At 36.8% G+C, this 20,948-nt stretch overlaps 1 protein-coding gene across 2 annotated transcripts in view; it reads right to left on the reverse strand.

Annotated features, from left to right (window-relative positions):
• Window positions 1-20,948, reverse strand: part of EP300 (E1A binding protein p300) — a 72,362-nt gene that overhangs the window by 43,759 nt on the left and 7,655 nt on the right. For both annotated transcript variants that reach the window (XM_036931521.2, XM_036931520.2), the window contains exons 2-5: window positions 12,020-12,657; window positions 2,271-2,447; window positions 965-1,226; window positions 204-317 (exon numbers count right to left, since the gene is read on the reverse strand). In XM_036931521.2, the coding sequence (XP_036787416.1) occupies window positions 204-317; window positions 965-1,226; window positions 2,271-2,447; window positions 12,020-12,657 (1,191 nt within the window). The remainder of the gene's footprint in view (window positions 1-203; window positions 318-964; window positions 1,227-2,270; window positions 2,448-12,019; window positions 12,658-20,948) is intronic.

The following is a 20,948-nucleotide window of genomic DNA, read 5'->3' on the forward strand; positions in this document are numbered from 1 at the left end:
GTAAAGGAGTCTCAAAACAGAGTTGACCACATTCTCTCTCTTCTCTGTCTGTAAAGATTAGCTGCAAACAATCTAGTGTGACAGTACTAGGCAGTGATAGGGAGTTCACATAATCAAGAAATACTCTAAATCCCACCAAGCTGTACTGGTGGGAGTCTAAGAATACTTTTGGTATAAAAGCTTCGAAAGATTTAATCACTTACACTGTTGGTTTCTTTTATCCCCAGCATTTTTAAGGGGGAGACACACAGGACAGTCATGCCTTGTACAATTCTTCCAGTGTGAAATGATTTGTCGAGAAGATGCACAGTGTGCCACTAAAAAGAAAAAGAAAAAGAAAAAGAAAAAAAATACAGGATGTATTTTTACATTAGTGTCAGCTAATATACTGATCACTTAACAACTGCCACAGATGTTATTAACTTGTTTCATCTTCATACCATCCTTCATAGTGCAGCCATTAGTACTAACATTTCATAGTTGACAGAACAGGCAAAAACTTGTCAAGTTATCTGCACAGTCAGAGTATCTAAAGTGGGATTCAAATTCAAGCGGTCTGGCTCCAGAGCCCATTATTTTCCAACCACAAAGCCATGCAATCTGCTTTATTCTATAAAAACATACAAAAACAGATTTTCTAATGATTCTATAAATACACAACTCATATTACATTGGGTAACACTGACTCAGTGTTTGCCCATGTAATAGCAAACACTCAGCAACATTTAAAGAATGCCATGCTGGGGGCAAATTAAAACCATTAAGGATAATCATCAAAGTCCTTTACAATTCCTCTCCTACCACATCCCTAGACACCCACTTTTAAAATACTGAATTTTATCATATCCTTATACAGAGCAAGACATTATCAGTAAGTAGAGGAGTCTCAAAATAGAGTTGATCACATTCTTTTCTTATTGACTATAAATATTGCCAGTCACACAAACCCTTGGAGCCCACTCACCTTGGCAGGACTTGCCTGACTGGCAGTGTGTCATGTGGTTTAGGACGTTCTTCATGGTGCGACAGTGGGGAAGGTTGCACTGCCTCACTTCCCCGTTAGCCTGCTCCCGGCGCTGGCACTTGTGAGCGTGCAAGAGGAGGACAAGCTGCTGCTGGATGAGCTTGCGCTTCTCTGGATCAGCTGTGTGCGCTCCAGAACCCATTCCGGGGGCTACCGGAGTCACAAGGCCTGGCTGCTGGACCTGGGGGGCTTGCTGTTGGCCCTAAGGGATGAAATAAAGTCACATTTAATGTTAGGTGTCATAGCGTGCTATCTCTTTAATAAACATGGACCTGGACATTTTCAAATAAAACCTTTAAGAAGAGTCTACTGTATGCCATACTTGGCGTCTTCTGATGCAGGAACTCCAAGATAAACAATGGCCCTACTATTAAGAAGCTCAATTTAACAAGAAAACAAGTTATTACATTACCAAGTGATATAATCAATGTATGTATAATATCAGAGAACAGAAAACAAGAGGACATAGTAAAGTCCAATGGAAGCAAGGAGTCTACAGTGATAAACATGTCCAAGTCAGGTTTTGAAGGATAATGAAGAGCTTCTTGGGAGACCCAGCAGGGGCCTTTCAGGTAGGTGAAAAACTAGTTTTTGTAAACTCTGGAAATTAGGTTTTTCCAATAAAGAGGTAAACATTTCTGGGAACCGAGATGCCATGTTTATCCATCTTTTTATCTCTAGTAATTAAGAATATCTGAAATATAGGCAATCGACAAACCCACAACACAAAGCAAAAAACTAAAATACATGAAAGAAATAAAATCCCTAGAGGACAATTATTTACGAAAGTGAACATGGACTGCTTGACACATTTACAATTAGAAAGTTTTACTTTGTGTTTTAAACAATGTAACTTTGGGAGGGCAGTTACTTTTGTGCAGCAGTTATCAGACATAAATCAGTAGGTATGGTCATTCAGTGTCAAAATCCTTTGCCATAGAGTCCTTCGAGAAAGGCTCTACTTTCCTATCCTATAGAAATGTTCACAAGCAGAAACTGCAGAATATTGCAGGCCCAAAAACTTTCACTGAAGTGACCCCATTTGATCCTATTTGGATCAGCAGCCCGTAGAGACCAATAAATATCACAAGTGATAAAATACCATGTGAAATGAGGGGGAAGGCACAAGCCTCTTTGATCTTAGGGGTCATCTATTACCTCCTAATAATGCAGAGCAGAAGTTCAACACAATTATTTTGTTAAAATGCTAGCTTGAAGACAACTTGGTAGATAGATTATTACCCACCATGTTGGGCATTCCTCCACCAGGAACTGTCTTTTTGTCCATCACAAATGGTGATAAGCTATTTGGAAGTACAGACTTTGTCTGAATCTGGAGACCTAGGCCACTGGCTCCAAGCTGCTGTCCAGAATTCTGAGTATATGGTGAACTGTAAGGATTGGGGTTGTTCATCATTCCCATCTAAGAATAAGAAACAGAAGAGAAATTAAATCTTATTCCCCACATTGATAAAACAGTACTATTCCCTTTCCTTTTCCACTTCCTAGTTTACAAAGACAATTTAAAGGAAATCCTCTACATGTATAAACAGACTACAGAAGTATGCTCATGAAAATACTCACGTTTTCAAGATTAAAATTTAGGGGCCTTGGGAACAGTAAATTTAGAGCTATTTTCTGTAAAATATTTGAGATGTATTTTAGAAAAATTTAACAAGCATCTTCATTTAATGCTAAATAAGCAAGGTTTGCCATTCATCTCCACCTTTAATGCACTGAATGCACTTTCATTTAATGTACAAACCATGGCTTAAATTCAGTTCAACTCAATAAACCTACCAATACCTAAATATATTAGAGTTTGATACATCAAAACATTTGAATGTTTATTACTCCCACATGGTGTTTATATAAAAGGTAAAAAACGGGTAGTGTGTGGGGACAGGTCCTTTTTTATTCAGGGTCATCATGGTATCACAGTGGTTTTAAACTGTCTGATTCTGAATCCTTTAGACAGAGCACACAAACTTTAGAGTCCACACCATTCCTTTGTGTCTTAAACCTAGCTGGCTTTACTCATTATCTGCCTGGCTCTGAAAGTAATTTGAGTTCTTTGCAACTCCTATGTATTTTTTTTTTCGAACTGTTTTCTTATTTATTATTTTATTTTGGTATCATTAATCTACAATTACATGAGGAACATTATGTTTACTAGACTCCCCCCTTCACCAAGTCCCCCCCCACATACCCCATTAGTCACTGTCCATCAGCGTAGTGAGATGCTGTAAAATCACTACTTGTCTTCTCTGTGTGCAACTCCTATGTATTTTAAAAGACAGGTTTGTTTCTGTATTTAGGCACATCTGGAGCTATCATACTGTGTAATGATTAATTGAAAGAACAGTATTAATTATTCAAAAGCCAAATGTTTTACTGATAGCAGTGATGCAACTTACAATTCTACTCTTCCATAAGATCCCACTATAAGTCAATCACCTAAGTGAAATACACAGCAAGCAATCAGAATAAATTAAGGACACTACAATTGCCCAATTAAAAGGAATCATACCAAAGGGTGCTTCAAATTCTACTTCTAAACAGCCTCCCCTGTCTTCCCCAGGTATCCAGGTACACTGTCACTGTCTTAATTCAAGCCCCTCATCACAGATTGTGCAAACTGTGTCCAGAAGGTTTTCTTGCCTTCTAAACCTCACTTTTTTCCATTCATGAGGGAAAAGAAAAAGGTATACCAAAGCCTTCATGATCTTCATGAAGCCTACTTAAACCTATTCAACTGTCTCTACACCCACTAACGTGCAAATGTGAAGTGTTCTTGTCCTGCATCTTAAATCTCTAGCATTTGCCTCAAGCTTTTCATCATCCTTACAAGGATGCAGTGACACACCCTCCTTACCTATTTAACTCCTGAAAGCTAATCTATAAAGGAAACAAAAGACTAAGTTCACAGGGAGACAGTCCTATCATCTTTTGTTGCTTAGTTTGTACAACTATAAGCAGCAGGTGCAGCTTCTACTCAATTCTTTTAAGATACATTTCAAAAGTTACCACTTCTGTGAAGCAGCTGTCTACTGTCCCAGACAGCTAAAAAGACCTTTCCCACCCTGACATAAATGTTTATGCCTTTGTATTTTATCACCTTTTTTGTAAAATAAACATCTGTTAAAACGCATAGCCTCTTCTTTGTAGCCCCATCACCCTAAACCTGACTGACGAAAGAGCCTTTTGACTCTGGAAAACAGAAATGATAAAAGTCAGAAAATAAATTACATGAATCCCTGGTAAATAAAATTCATTTCTAAAATTTTATGTAGTTATTTATGCTCTGGCAAATTTATATCAATATGACATATTTACTAGTTCAAAGGTATGCCTTTAGTGGAAAGGCAAAATAATAAAGAAAAATTAAATAATATTCACATTTTCCAGATGAGATTAGAGACAAGGAGTTAAGTAACTTGTCCGGTGCTCTAACAATGTCAGGGAATGAGGCTGAGACCTGTTGTTTTGGGTGAATGCATAAAAAAAAAAATGGGGCAGCCTGAACAAGAAGCACCCAGAGCAAAAAACTTAGTCTCCAATAATTGGAATTTTGTAAGTGAATCTGGCCAGTAAGATTACAGCAGCAATCAACAAGAAGCAGATTTACACCCAAGTTCAGGTTTCTTTGGGTAGTTTCAACTCCATCTCTAAGTGCTCCTGCTAGATATGCTTTTGAATGACTAATATTTATACTAACAGAATTCCAATAACATGCATGCCTACACTGGGGGAATTATATTTCACTTAATTATTTTCTATTAGAATGGAAATTATCATGATAGACATAAAATGAAAACCATTCTATCACAGACCATACATAAAAGGCCAACAGACAATAAATTACACTTTTAAGAGTTCATTATTTAAATAAAATGCTGGGATTTGTAAGCTGCTTTAATGTCTCTTGATAATAAGCTTGTTGTCTTTATTCACATGTACATATATACATATATATATATGTACATACACACATATATATATATATATACACACACAACCCAAGTTGAATCTGGTCTTCATGTTCATTCAAAGAGACACTGCCTTGCCCGCCTCCATCAACCAAGCTTCAACCAGTTCCTGATATTGCTTGTTCCCTCAATCACAATGCAACACCCAGAAAACTCCTAAATTTACTCTACAGCAGACTATGGTCTCAAATATTCTGACTGCTGGTTAGTTGGCAATAATTCATTCCTGACACTTCTGTTCACTCTAGGAGTCTCAGGTTTTTCATTTTTCCGTGTCCCTCAGAGTTCTGCTGCCAGTGTTGGAAAATAAAATACAACCTATCTCCCCATCCCTACTCTTTCCATCTCCCTAACCCCCTCAACTCCCCCATCAAATGTAACAAGAAAGGGATAAATTGCACTTAATTTCTGCTACACTGTTGTTAGTTATCTGATCCTGTTCCCTTCTCTATACCTAATATGATCCAGATATCCACCTAAATGTAAAAGGTCAGGGACCAGGAAGCCACAACAGTTCTAGGCGGCTAAAACAAAAAGGACCTGCAGGGGACTACTTTTCTTTCTTAAAAAAAAAAAAAAATCTGACTCAACAGGTTGTTTCTAAATTTACTATATATTAAAAGAAACATAGGGAACATAGGAACCCAACAAATACACAATAGAGACGATCACTGATTATGATAGGAAAAATAAAAAGTAGTGCCCACAATGTAAGGAATATAACATTTAATGCAGGGACAAAAATCCCTTAATAATACTTGCCGCATCACAGTTAACACAAATCAATACTCAAGTGTGACTCCAAGATCTACCAAGTAATAAAAACACAATTAAACTACATTCAGATATTCCCTACTACTGACTGGATTCATTAAATGCCTATGTTATCTGTTTCCAAGTTATATGTCAGGCACCACGTTAAGCACTGGGGTATGCTGATAAATAAGGAAGATTAGTGATACCTCATAACCTACACCAAATTTAAACATGATTTTTCAGACTAATTTCCATTACTCCTATACCATAACCTTAGTTCAGGGGGCCTCATTACCCCATAAGGAACTAGTCCTCTTAAATGGATATTGCACACTTAAAACCACATCCATCTAGACTGTAAATTTGGGCATATGACTGTCCTATTAAAAAACCATCAGAATATGGCATTTAAGAACCATCTTTCTCTCAACATGGCTTCTTCCTCCTTGACTTACACTTAATGCCCCCTGACTGGTTCTTGCTATCTGCTTCACCCTTTGCCTGTCCAAGGACACCCAAGTTCTAAAACAGAAATGCAACAATCATTGCTTACTTTGGAACTTTATAGTTTAAATATTCTTTAACATCACATGCCCAAAACCATTGCAAACTGATGTTAATTTTAAGAGAACTCTAAAACTGACATTAGTGTTCCTACCACCTCAAAAACTTTTTAAAAAAAGAAAAAAGGAATTATTGCTAAGACAATCAATACTCACTTGAATGAAGTTGAGTTTTGTGTTTTCTTAAAACACCAGCTTCATTAGTCACAAAGCACATAAAATTTGGATAGAAATCTATTCAGATGTCAGGTAATACCTCTTCACATAGCATTTAAGGTCCTAACACATATTAAATACCTATTAATTATTCAGGAGCTCCTTAGCATTTGGAGCCTAACACTGATTTAGGTACAATTACACTGTCTATATTGTTATAATATACTGGGTCTTGTCTCCTTTTTATTTTCTAAGGAAAAAAACAAACACAAAAACTCCAGAATATTAATGAGTAACACTTCTTGAATTAAAAGTCCTTACTTCCAACGAAAGTAAGCTTTCCACCAAATTTGTAATCATTTACTGACATTTCTACGAGCGGCACTCTCACAGCCTTGAATGCTGTTCCAGTGTTAGGTTGATCTGATCTCCCCCATTTAGCTAGAGCTACGTCTCCAGAAGATTCCAGCTTACCTACATGATGTAGGTTTGATTTCAATGCCTCCCCCAAAAAATGTTTTAAGAACATCACAAAATGGAAGCTACAATAATACTAAGCACTTTCTTCTACTACTAATACTCCACTACAAGTACTTACTATATACCATTCGCAAAGAGCTTACTTACATGAACTCATTTCTCCAACAATACCGTGAGGTAGGTTATATCTACTCTAAACTCATTTTACAGATGGGAAAACTGAGGTACAGCAAGCAACTTTGCCCCATGTAACATAACTATTATGTAAGCCATTTTTAAACGCAGTAAAAATCCCTGGTCCACAACATTACCTGTGATGTTTTTATTAGTTAACTTCATCTCTTCATTCACATATAAAAGGAAAAGGATTTTGGAAAACTTTCACTTCTTTTGTCTCCAGTGCTTTTGAGCAGGCAAATAAAATGTCTTGTGAAGTTACAGGAGTGAACTGACTTAACTGAGCTTTGTGATAAGCAGCTAAAGACGGAGGACTGTAGTACAGCCTAGATGCTAACCGAGGTAGTATGGTTCGAAGTCTGTGCACTACACTGCCTTTCACTGTATCCTCATGAAGTAATCAGTCAGAAACAACTTGAAGACATAAAACATTTTGTCTTTGATTAGTTTATTCTGACTCTAAAACCACTGTTAGTCAGACTCTTGGAGGACTTAACAGTAGTAACATCACAACCTGCCCATGCATTCTGTATCAGATTCATTCTTTTAAAAAGAACTGGGCACAAACGCCACTGCCATTTGTTAACAGGGTTCAGGTCATTAAGTCTCACTGAAAACTCCCCTTCTTAATTCCTTTTTTTTTTTTATTAAGGTATCATTGATATACACTCTTATGAAGGTTTCACATGTGGTTACTACATTCACCCATATTATCAAGTTCCCCCCACACACACTCCATTGCAGTCACTGTCCATCAGCGTAGTTAAGATGCAAGAGTCACTACTTGTCTTCTCTGTGCTATACTGCCTTCCCTGTGAGCCTCCTACATTGTGTTAATTATAATGCCCTTTAACCCCCTTCTCCCTCTTTCCTCACCCACACTCTCCAACACCTCGCCTTTGGTTAATAGCTAGTCTCTTCTTGGAGTCTGTGAGTCTGTTTTGTTCCTTCAGTTTTGCTTTGTTCTTATACTCCACAGATGAATGAAATCATCTGGTACTTACCTTTCTCTGCCTGGCTTATTTCACTGAGCGTAATACCCTCTAGCTCCATCCATCTTGTTGTGAATGGTAAGATTTGTTTTCTTCTATGGCTGAATAATATTCCATTGTGTATATGTACCACCTCTTCTTCAGCCATTCATCTACTGATGGACACTGAGGTTGCTTCCATACCTTGACTATTTGAAGTAGTACTGCAATAAACATAGGGGTGCATCTGTCTTTTTGAATCTGGGGTCTTATTTTCTTTGGGTAAATTCCAAGGAGTGGAATTCCTGGGTCAAATGGTATTTCTATTTTTAGTTTTTTGAGGAACCTCCATACTGCTTTCCACAATCGCTGAACTAGTTTACATTCCTACCAACAGTGTAGGAGGATCCCCCTTTCTCTGCATCCTCGCCAGAATTTATTGTTCCTTGTCTTTTGGATGTTGGCCATGCTAACTGGTGTGAGGTAATACCTCACTATGGTTTTAATTTGCATTTCCTTGGCAATTAGTGATGTGGAGCATTTTTTCATGTGCCTGTTGGACATCTGAATTTCTTCTTTGGAGAAGTGTCTGTTCAGATCCTCCACCCATTTTTTAACTGGGTTATCTGCAGTGGTTTGAATTCTTTATACATTTTGGATGTTAACCCCTTATCAGATATGTCATTTATGAATATATTCTCCCATACTGTAGGGTGCCTTTTTGTTCTACTGATGGTGTCCTTTGCTGTACAGAAGCTTTTTAGTTTGATGTAGCCCCATTTGTTCATTTTTAATTTTGTTTCCCTTGCAGGAGATGTATTCAGGAAAAATTTGCTCATGTTTATATTCAAGAGATTTTTGCCCATGTTTTCTTCTATGAGTTTTGTGGTTTCGTGACTTTTATTCAGGTATTTGATCCATTTGGAGTTTACTTTTGCATATGGAGTTAAGACAACAATCCAGTATCATTCTCTTGCATGTAGCTGTCCAGTTTTGCCAACACCAGCTGTTGAAGAGGCTGTCATTTCCCCACTGTCTATCCATGGCTCCTTTATCGTATATTAATTGGCCATATATGTGTAGGTTTATATGTGTGGGTTTATATCTGGGCTCTCTATTCTGTTCCATTGGTCTGTTCTTGTGCCAGTACCAAATTGTCTTGATTACTGTGGCTTTGTGGTAGAGCTTGAAGATGGAGAGTGTAATCCCCCCAGCGTTTTTCTTCCTTCTCAGGATTGCTTTGGCTATTCAGGGTCTTTTGTGGTTCCATATGACTTTTGGAACTATTTGTTCTAGTTTGTTGAAGAATGCTGTTGGTATTTTGATAGGGATTGCATTGAATCTGTAGATAGCTTTAGGCAGGATGGCCATTTTGACAATATTAATTCTTCCTATCCATCAGCACGGGATGTATTTACATTTACTGGAGTCCTCTTTAATTTCTCTCATGAGTGTCTTGTAGTTTTCAGGGTATTAAGTCTTTTACCTCCTTGATTAGGTTTATTCCTAGGTATTTTATTCTTTTTGATGTAACTGTAAATGGAATTGTTTTCCTGATTTCTCTTTCTGCTAGTTCATTGTTAGTATATAGGAATGCAACAGATTTCTGTATATTGATTTTTGTATCCTGCAACTTTGCTGAATTCAGATATTAGATCTAGTAGTTTTAGAGTGGATTCTTTAGGGTTTTTTATGTATAATATCATGTCATCTGCAAACAGTGACAATGTAACTTCTTCCTTACCAATCTGGATGCCTTTTATTTCTTTGTGTTGTCTGACTGCCATGGCTAGGATCCAGCACTATGTTGAATAAAAGTAGGGAGAGTGGATATCCTCTTAATTCCTAATTCTACCAGAACTCTTAGGAATTTTGGAAGGAAAGTATTGAATATAATCAATTCCATGAGGTAATTTTAGGACCTGGTACCACAGAAGGGCAACTGCTAGCCAACAATTTGAACACCCTCACTTGAATTAATTTTAATCTTCAATAGGAAAATATAGAAGTGGCTTTTATCCTGTTAAAAATAGAAAATTAGTTGTTTTATAATAGTATCTAAGTTGTGTATTAATTTGGTATCTCATCCTAAACCTCCATTAACTCCAAAACTTATTTTCTAAACATTTGGAGCTTGTGTCAGACACTGTTGTGCTTTCTAAGTATCAAACTTGTAACCATAAAATATAGGTGGGACTCATTTAAAATAAGGAAATATCTTAATAATAATGTTTTTATTTCCCCCCTCCCATGAACACATGAGCTCCACAAGGACTGGGATTTTGGTCTGTTGTTCACTGCTATATTATATCCAGTCCCTGAAACAATGTTGATGCAAGAAGTCTGTAATTTAGATTTTAAGTAAAACTGCCCCCCTCTCAACCTAGGCATTCTTCCAATGAGTTTTTCCTTACTTTTTCTTCATAGCACTTGCCTAGAATACTATAAATTTACATCTTAGGTGCATACTAGAAAGTAAGTTCCATGAGGTGGTTTTATTTACTATCTTCAGCTTCAAAGCCAGAACTCAGTAAATATTTGATCAATCAGTGAAGGTTTACTGTCTGTCATCCCTCCTCTCCCTGCTGGAATATATATACATCAGAAGGGCAGGGACTCTACAGCCATATTCCTAGAACCTTGAAGAGGCACCTAAAAAATATTTTACCTTCTTGATTCTGGTTCTCACTCCAAATATTCTACATAAACCACATCAATACAGCAATATCAAAGTGCCAAAAAGGAAGAATCTATAGAGTAGGTATTGATGCCAAACATCTTTTCTCAGATGTCAGTATTCTTTATTGTATAGTAAAAAAACAATTAAGGGCTTTCCCATTTCTGAATGTGACCTCAGTCCTCCCACTCCCAATTCATCCCCATGGCTTAATTTCATCCATGAACTCACTCGCACCATCATGATTCTCAGGAGTCCTAATGCCTGCTCAAATTATTCCTCTTACAAAGTTTGCTCCTGACCCCTTGTGAAAATCCTACCCATCTCCAACATCACCTTTCAAGTGAAGCCATCTCTATCATTCAACAAATATTTACTAACCATATGCCATATACTGGCATGTATTATGTGATGCCATTTAAGAAAAAGGAAAAAAAATATGTAGGAAAAATACGGAGGAGTAAGCATCAAATATGTGCTTTTGTAATGTCTTTAATATATACACAGAATGCTCATTTAAAAGGTTTTAAAAATATATTTAGCATTCTCTTCTGAATCAAATAAACCTAAGAAAGTAGGCTTTTTAAAAAAAGAAAAGCTTTTCAAACAATGGCTTTAACTGAAAATCAGGCTAATCGGAACACCTCAAATGTTACTTAGGGTCTCACAGTAAACTAATGCACCTTAATGTCCATCAACTATTAAGGAAAAATAACATTAAACAAATATTTTAGAATAAGTAAATATAGCTCTTAAAAGTCAAATATTCTAAGTAAACCACATCAATATAGCAACATAAAAATGCTGTCCCACACAGTGGGAAGAAATAAGGGTCTATCTGAAGACAGTATGATGCCAGCTATCTCAACACTGTATTTGTATAAGCAGGCTATGAAAACTAAAGTGGGCTTAGAACTGAAATGAAAATATCCTAATACCTGTGCCGGAGAGAACAGGAATTAGCCAGTCACCATTTGGAACAAACTGCAAAGGTCGACAATACCAGTCAGTTGTAAAATCAATGTTTTACTTAAATTTAATGTAAGAGCTGTATAAAATCTGTGACAACACAGTAGATCCTTGGCATATAACACACGGGAAACGCTAAACACTGAAGAAAGGTTAAATATCAACAGTAAAGAATAACTAACTGACCCCAAACCTGCCCTCCATCTTTGGAACCCTCAAAATGTACTGACTGTGCATACAAGCCAATCCATACTTACCTTAAGAGGCTGGGGGCCTCTCAATCCTGCTTGTCCTCCCATCTGGGTAGAGCCTTGCTGCAGTGGCTCAGTCATTAAGTTGCCAGCATTTCCCATGCCTGGGTTTGGGTACTGCATGTTAGGTCGCCCCCGGCCTGCTCCAATTGAACCGTTCATGACTTGATTAGGCAGCATCCCCTGTCCATTGCCTGCATTCAACATTCCAGGATTCATGCCAGCATTCATCCCTGTGTTCATTCCCATGGCAGGTTGATTTACTGGACTGTTCATCATACCTGTTGCAGATGGCGTGGGACCCTGATTTGGTCCACTAGTGCCCATCCCCATGTTGGGAGAAGTCAAGCCTGCCTGTGCCATTGGGCTTTTTACCATGCTATTTATCAAACCTAATCCAGGACTGTTTTGTGGGGCCTGGCTGGCCATGCCTTGACCTGGGCCACCAACCCCCATATTGAGGTTTGGGGAACTACCAGACCGTAGCAATTCTGACAGTTGTTTATGTTTAGAGGCTGCATCTTGTACTATGCCAAGACTTGTCTGAAGCTGACTAATATCACCACCATTGGTTAGTCCCAATTCTGTAGAGTTGATTAATTCATCTGGTAAGTCATGCTCCAAGTCAAATAGAGAACCAAAATCTAAAAGCAAAGAGGAAAGATAAAGGTTAAAGTTTGACAGAATCAAAGTTACAAACTGCTCTATATTTTGTTCTTGATAAGCATTAAATATCATTTCCAAACCTGACTCCATGGGATACTATTAGTATTGCAGTTTTTCATACTGTACTAAAAAAATTGTTTTTTATGTATTTAAAATTGGAGAATATTTGGTTATGTAGTAAGTTTAAACACTTATGAACTGTACCTGAAATAAGACCAAGAGAAAGTATTAAATCAGTACAATACCCATTATTACATGAGTTGTTAAAATGATGTCAGTCATTTGTTGAAATGTACTGACAACCATGAAAAAAAGATACACAATTAGGTTGTGTAAAATTCCAGAATTCCTTAGAAGAGGTTGAAATAACTCATCTATACACAAACTAAATTTGGAGCGAAACAAAAGATTTAGAACAATAATAAAGACAACTGATACAAAAGACCCGCCATTTGTAAACATTCAGTGTGGGCTGTCTGCCATTCTTCACCCAGTTACTATCACAATGCCTGCCCTAAAGTTAGGTCCTCAATCTGCTGAGTGACATTGCTTTCACCTAACCTCACCTAACCACAATCTAGCTGGAAGAGGATACAAAACCATGCCTGTCTAGCTACTTCAACACAAACTACCCACCCTCACAATAACATCCCTGCCCAAAAGAGGATGCAAATTATAGATTAACTCAGGGTCTCTCAACCTTGGCACTATCAAACATTTTGGGCTGGGTAATTGCTTGTTGTGGGGGAAGGAGTGCACTGTAAGATACTCAGCAGATCCCCAATCTCTGTTCTCAATGTCAGTAGTATCCCTATGCCATTTGTGACAACCAAAAATGTGTCCAGATATCACCAAATGTCTCCCAGAAGGGCAAAACTCCCTGGTTGACCTGACAGTATTAACTCATTATTTAGACAGAGGTGTCTGAGTTTTCTTTCCTTTTAACTCTCCAAGTAGTTTTCACAATAACAAGGCATTACTGGGTATTTAATAATGAAATATACTTGAATCTACAACTGATTATCCTATTAAAAAATAGTCCATCCCTAGTAGACAAGGTACCACTTTAATAATGACGTTCTTGGTCCTATTATCTTGGTTGCTAGGTACTCTTCCTCTATGTGTCCTTCCTGTTCTTTAACGCATTCTATCACAGACCTGAAATTACCTGTGTCTCTCTCTCTCCTCTCCCTACTACCACTTGTCCATACCACCAATCCTCATACTACCCGTGCACCCAGACTGAAGCTCTCTGGGAAGGACGTGTCTCACCACTTAATTACGAACTCCTTCTTTAATGCTCAACAGTTAAGCATCTCATCATATTTTAATTGAACTGAATAGCATCCCAAGATCTCAGGACATGAAATTTAAGAGTCCAGACTTACAGAACTACTTTCTTTCCATTTGAAAAATCGTATGTGCCCCTCTATCAGAAAAATGAAATGTCTTATTAATAGCTTTGGAATATAAAGTTTCAAATAAAAAATATGCCTGACATCACTGCTACATTAAGACAAGTGCTTAATATACTGATATATTTCCTTCATCCTTTCTATTTACGTAATTCATAAAACTGGGAACATACATACTATATGAGCGATTTTGCACTCTACTTTTCCCTTCGGGTATACAAGTAAATATTCCATAATCAACAAATTTTTTAGTGTTGAACATTTAGGAACTATCTTTGCCTATTTAGAAAATATAAAACCATACACAAATATGACAGATTCAATGCAATACCAATCAAAATCCCAACAGTTTTTCAGATAGCCAGATGAAGAACCTAGTTTCCACCTCTGCATAAAAGCATTTACTTCACAGGTTATTGTTAGGATTAAATGAGTTAATACATGCTAAGTATTTGAAACAGTGCCTAGCACACATTGAACACTATGAAGTAGGTAACAGCCATACACAAAGTTCACTAAGGAGAATCAACTGCAGTAATACAGAAATCTCACTCTGGGCCTCTTGTCTTGAGGATTTCAATTTAACCTGTACGACAGCCAAATCTGCTGCATTTGGTTGCTGTTTCATGTTTATGCAAAACATTTAACATCACATTACAAAGTTAGGCTTCACTATGAAGGAGACAGGAGTGTTTACATTGTATAGAAGTTCTCTCACCTCTATTTAAAACCTTTAAAATTTGCTAACTATGTTGACTAAATATGGAAGACTAAAAACATTGTATGTATTTTGACGTGTGATCAAACAGACTCTGCCATTTCATTTGATATTGCTGACTGTCGTTATTAACCCTAAACCGTTTTGACTGAGCCTCCCCTCATCTAGCTGCCACTTACCAACTTTGAACTCAAATTACCGCTTGTATCAAAAGGCAGTAAACTTAAAACTTAGCTCATGGAGTTGTTTTAAGAACCAATGAGGGTTCATAAAAATTCTAAGACATATAAATATGTGCCTCTATATAAATACATACACATATATCAACCCTCTTTTAAAAAATTATATACCATTATATCCCAGACTGGGCAGCGCAAACAATCCTTTAGGACCATCTAGTACAGTATTTACTTGGAAACATAAAACAACAGACTTCAGAACAGTTTTGGCTAATTTGGAAGTGTTGATTCTCTCATTTTATAGATGTAGCAACTGATGCTAACAGTATAATCTCCCTAAGATTATACTATTTTGTTATTGCATATATATACTATGAAAGTCACCTGATTCCACTCCATTGCTCTAGGTAAGTAAGCAGTTTATTTTTAGCAGTTGTTTTAGAGTATTGAATATTATGAAAACTATAACTTTTCTGAACATTTTAAAAGTGAAAATTATTTTTAACAAAATTTAATATTTCCAAACTAAGAAAAATTAACCAAACTGTAAGTAATTCCATACTGGAAGGGGTAAGATTACTAAAGCTCAAAAACCTAGTAAGTACATTTCATTTTAGTCATCAAAAGTCAAATCCTTTTCCATTAGACCTTGCTTCAAGGGTTTCCCAGCAAATAACCTGGTAGCAAGTTCATGAGCAGCATATTGTACAGAGGTGGCTACTAAAATAAAAGATGTCTTTAACCAAAATTTGTCATATGTAGCAAATGAAACCCAGTGGTCTAAAACAAGTCCCAAGCAAAAAGCAGTATGTATGAAGATGGAAGGAAAAAATAACAAAGAAACATAAATGCCATAACAAATCCTTCTAACAATGGGTTTTGGTATTGACTGACCAGCCTTGATTTCATGCCTACTACTAAACTCCTCAGGTTCTTCCTTCAGGAAAGGAAAAAATAAAGGTTCAAATAAATCTTCTCAGATTCCAATTTTGACTTGCCTTTCAGAGGGATTAGTTCAGATGAGCTGAATAAAATTCAAGGTTCAACAAACAAAGAAGCAACCTAGAGGATCCTGTAACCTAACTAAAAAGTTTGGGATTTTTATTTTAGAGAGAAACGTGACCTACTGAAGAACTTAAAGCAGAAACATAATATGAATAAATCTGCGTTTATTAGAGCCCACTCAGGTAATAGGGATGAAGAATGAATTAGACAGACAAGTCTGGAGTTAGAGAGACTAGTCAGGAGGCTGCTGGAGAAACAACCAAAGCCAGCACATAAGCCTGGAGCAGAAGTGCTAAGGGGGAAGAGGCATCAAAGAGCCAATTAAAAGAACTCAGATCTTTCTGACTATAGGTAGAGAGTTAAGGGAAAAGAAAAAAAGGATGATTCCTAAGTTTTAGGCCTGGACAACCTAAGATCCAAGTGATAAACCTCTATCCAGATGGGCAGAGAGAAATGCATAGTGTTGTGAAAGAGAAATGTGGAGGTTAAGTCACCATTAGACATGAAGGGGACCACTGGAAATGCCAGCATTTAAGAGACAATAATCTTAACGAGTAAAGGATGCTAAAACCCAACATCAGCCTATCCGCCAGAAATACTGACCTAGGAACCAGGTTCCAAGAAGGAAATGTTAGTGGAGTCTCACGCTCAGAGAGAGAGGTCACTAAATGTAATTAGGAATTATTTAGTAATCTAGGTAAGAGCAGTTTAGTGGAGCTATAAAGAGAAATGCAGGCGACTGAGTAGGAGGTAAGAAAGCAAAAGACACGAAGAACTTTTTCTAGATATAAAAGTGAACTCCTAGATATTTAACCTGCTTACTCCCTTCTCCTGGATTATAAATTTATAAATCTGAAATGTATTCCATTACCTGTGAACTATCCTATGGTATATTTATGAAACAGTATTGCAAACAATTGCTGAAATGAATGAATTCACACTACCCTCAGTAAGACATTTTCTGCTTGCTTTCTAAAATATCAACCAACATTACCAGCAGGCTACCTCTACCAAATAGTCTGTCTTTTTCTCATATACATTTAATGTAGCTCAAATACAAAATGACTGAGTAAAATGTTTCTTCATCTGAGTGTACATTCAGTCCAAACATAGAGATGCAGAATATGAAATACAGGACAGACTTAAATCTGATTTGAAAAGTTTAGCATAATCCATGAGGTTTAAATGTGACAAACAAAAATGAATCTGGACTGATCATGCAGGAAATTAAGTGTTGAGTCAAAACATCCTTTTATCATTACATTCTGATTCTGTAGGTCTCCCTTGCCATCTTCTATATTGCTGTGGTCCTCACAGAATTAGCTTTATAATCTCTTGTAAAATCAGTACTCAGATCACTTAGACTTTCCCAAAATCAGAAGATCAAGACAATTCCATGACATGTGAGAAATTATAGACAAGTATCACCCACCATGAAATACATAAATGAAGCATAACTTTCAAAAGAAGGATCATTAACAACATAATCCCAAATACTGCATTGTCTGTGATCATAAATAAAAGATTTAAGTTACTAACTTGGATGCAAAACTTAAAATAGAAATAATTTGGGCTCAAAATCTAATTCTACTGCATAACACTATTTCTTCCTTCCATTTACATTTTTGTTTTCTCCTTAGAAGGTCAAACATTACTTGTTGAATAAACAGGCTACTTTCTGTATTTCAGGTAATCTGAAGTCAAATAAAAACTCACTTCTGCCCTCCCACTGTGTACACTAAGCCAAATACCGACACTAATTATTCTGAAAGTAGTCAATTGTCAACTACCCACTTAGAAGACAGAACCCATCCGTTGAGTCTCCTCCTTTCAGTTAGTTTTCTTTGTGACCTTAAAATGCTTTTTAAAAAATGAACATTCCAGATCTCAAAACTTTTCTTTTACCTAACCCAGTGGTGAGGCCAGAGTTAGATAAGAAGAAGCTGGACAGGTAAAGAGTAGAGAGAGAAAATAGAATGTGAACAACCTAAATATCAACCAGTTCAGCAACTGAAAGAATTCAAAGAAGGGGCAGCCGAGTGATGAAGTGATTAGAGATCAGAACACTCAGAGAACCCTAGCCTAGGGGAGGGATTTGGGATTAAAAAAGTAAGGATAGAGATGGAAGTCAAGCCTACATGACTTTAATGATTCTGGTAACAGTTCTGCTGCAACACGGGGAGGGATTTGGGATTAAAAAAGTAAGGATAGAGATGGAAGTCAAGCCTACATGACTTTAATGATTCTGGTAACAGTTCTGCTGCAACACTGAAACCATCAATCTCATTACGATCCCAGGCTCATGGATTGGGGGCACTCCTGCTCTTACACTAAACTCAGCGGTGCTGGGTGCTTAAGAAGCAAGACGTTTTAAAACACTTTGGCCTTTTGCAATTTTGCAAATTTCATGAATTTACTAGGTTAAAACAACTTTCCTAACCTCCACTCAATACTCCACTATTAAAAAATAGTTAATACCTATAGATGAAGCAGAATTAATCTAATTATAAACAACCCATCTATCAAAGGAAAGACACACAAACACTTAAAACTACTTAATTTGAAGGAACACTAAGAAAATGCAACATCCGTGCTGGGAAAACATGTTAAGACTTCTAAGATTTTTTCCAAAACAACTGGAAATGACCTGGGTTATGTACAAATTTGGATCAAAGATGAGAATCAATATAAACTTATACCAGATCACAGAGCTATGCATGTCAGCAGCTGTTGCATTTTGAAATCCTAGAGGCAAAAGGCAAAAGGGCAAGCCAATTCCAAAATATGTACCCTTAACATTATCCTGCAACCATGATACCAAAAGGTGTACCTATATTCTGGAAAGCAACTGACTCAAGTTGATTCTTAATCTCAACCCATTTAAAGTCCGGTCTCAAAATGTAAACAGAGAAGAAGGCTGTAACTGATAAAGAATGTGACCTGAGGCCACTTTTAGAAGTTTTATATTGACTATCTATCTGCCTTGCTCTTTCTCAGTTTATTAACATAGTGACACTTCTTAGTGTGAGGTTAACTAAAAGACGACATTATTATTTATTAAAACCCCACCTTAAGTTAGCATGTAGAACTAAATGAAGGAATTTCCCATCACTATCCAATCAGCTTGATGGAAATAAATTTGAGCATAAAATTTGGCATGAAAAACAAAAAGAAAAGGCTTCCAACTTTGTTTGGGACCCACTCTTTTCACCTGCAAATAAGTCATTCTAAAATTCCTTGAAGGAATAATCTTACCAGCTATATTCTTGGAAAACACAGCTATAAAACCAGAGATACAGAAAAAAGAAGGAAAGCAAACAGTTGCAAACAATTAAAAATCACTCACGTATTATTCTTTGATCACTGGTCAGATTTACAGACCTTATAGTACAAATTAGGAAACTGTTTGGAGTTAAATTATCATTTTGATGTAATTTTTAACTTACAGAAAAGTTGCAAGAATAGTACCAAGAATTTCTGAATATACCCTTCTACCAGTTTTCCCAATGTTATTAAAAAAAAAAAAAAAAACCCACCTTAAGAATCATCTCAAGAAAGTGTTTGTACTAAACCTAAACTGCACATAAGCTTGGTGTTTGCTCCAAGGAAGTACCTACAGGGGATCCTAGATGATGAAGCAATCATACAATCTCTTAAAAAAAAAGAAAAAGAAAAAGGCCTCCTAAAAACTGAGTATCTATAAAGAAAAAGGGGGGGGAGTTAATGGATTGAGTTGTCTGCTATATTTGCTACATGTATGACAACTCATCAACAAAACCTGGATCTTAAAAAATAAACAATTCACTTTAGTAATTACAAATTTACCATAAACTTCCAAGGCAAATGATGTTTATTTAAAGAGATAAATGATATACCCCTCATATTCCTACCATTAGGTTCTCTCCCTGCTGATCCTGTACATGTCAACAGAATTAAGTCCTCTCCCTTTCCCTGACCATGTCAGCCTCCTGCACAGAGAATTTTTATCCCGATGGTAACATAAATGTCAAATTCCTTAGCATGTTTCCATCTTTTCGTAACAGGATACAAACATTCTTTTCTGTCTCCCACAAAAACATTCCACCACAGAGTCTCTGTTCCAGCCATATCAGAACAATTTGGCATTTATTTGTTCTACCTGAAATATGAAATACCCTTCCAACTTTCCCCATTTCTAAGATTAAGCTGCTTTCAAGCTCTCCTACCCCAGTTCCAGCACAAATTTTCTCTGTGAAGTTTTCCCCCAGTACTCCAAATCCATCCTGTCTAAAATAATCCAATAATCCCTATCTTTTACCTTTATCCAGAACATTTAAAAATTCTTATCAGAGTATATAACTTGTGGGAAAATTGTATGTACAGGTACACCATCCCCACCAGATCCTCAAGGCTGAGACCAGAAACTGCAATTTGTTTCATCTTTGCTACATCAAAGTGCATAAAACCTGGTGGGTAGTCAATGTTTGTTGGCTGAAACAAGAGAAAGACACACCAAATGAGCATTGACTACTCAATCCAAGGAGAATCACACAACTTCAAAATGTCCAACATTTAACTCTCCCCACCCCCCACTCCCCCAAACACAAATACTTCCTTTCCTATATTTGCTATCTCAGTAACTGGCATCCTCACCAATATAGCTGCCCAAACCTGAAACCTGGGAATTATCCTTGATTCCTCCATTGTAATATCTAAACACCTAATTAATCACCAAGTTTCTGCTGGCCATCCATCTTCCCTCAAATCTTTTCACTTCTTTTCATCTATTAATATCCAGGTCAGTGTCATCACTGCTAGAATTCTAAAAGAGCCTTTTCACTGGTCTCTCTGGTTCTCATATTCTACCCTGTTCCTTTCCAAACCACACATTTTAGACAATCATCTAAGGTACAATTCTTCCTCAGTCATTTAAAAGAGCTAAAGTGGTAAGTCTAAACTCCAGCAAGCATTAT

Source organism: Manis pentadactyla, chromosome 10 (genome assembly GCF_030020395.1).
Source record: "Manis pentadactyla isolate mManPen7 chromosome 10, mManPen7.hap1, whole genome shotgun sequence".
NCBI classification, from domain to species: domain Eukaryota; kingdom Metazoa; phylum Chordata; class Mammalia; order Pholidota; family Manidae; genus Manis; species Manis pentadactyla.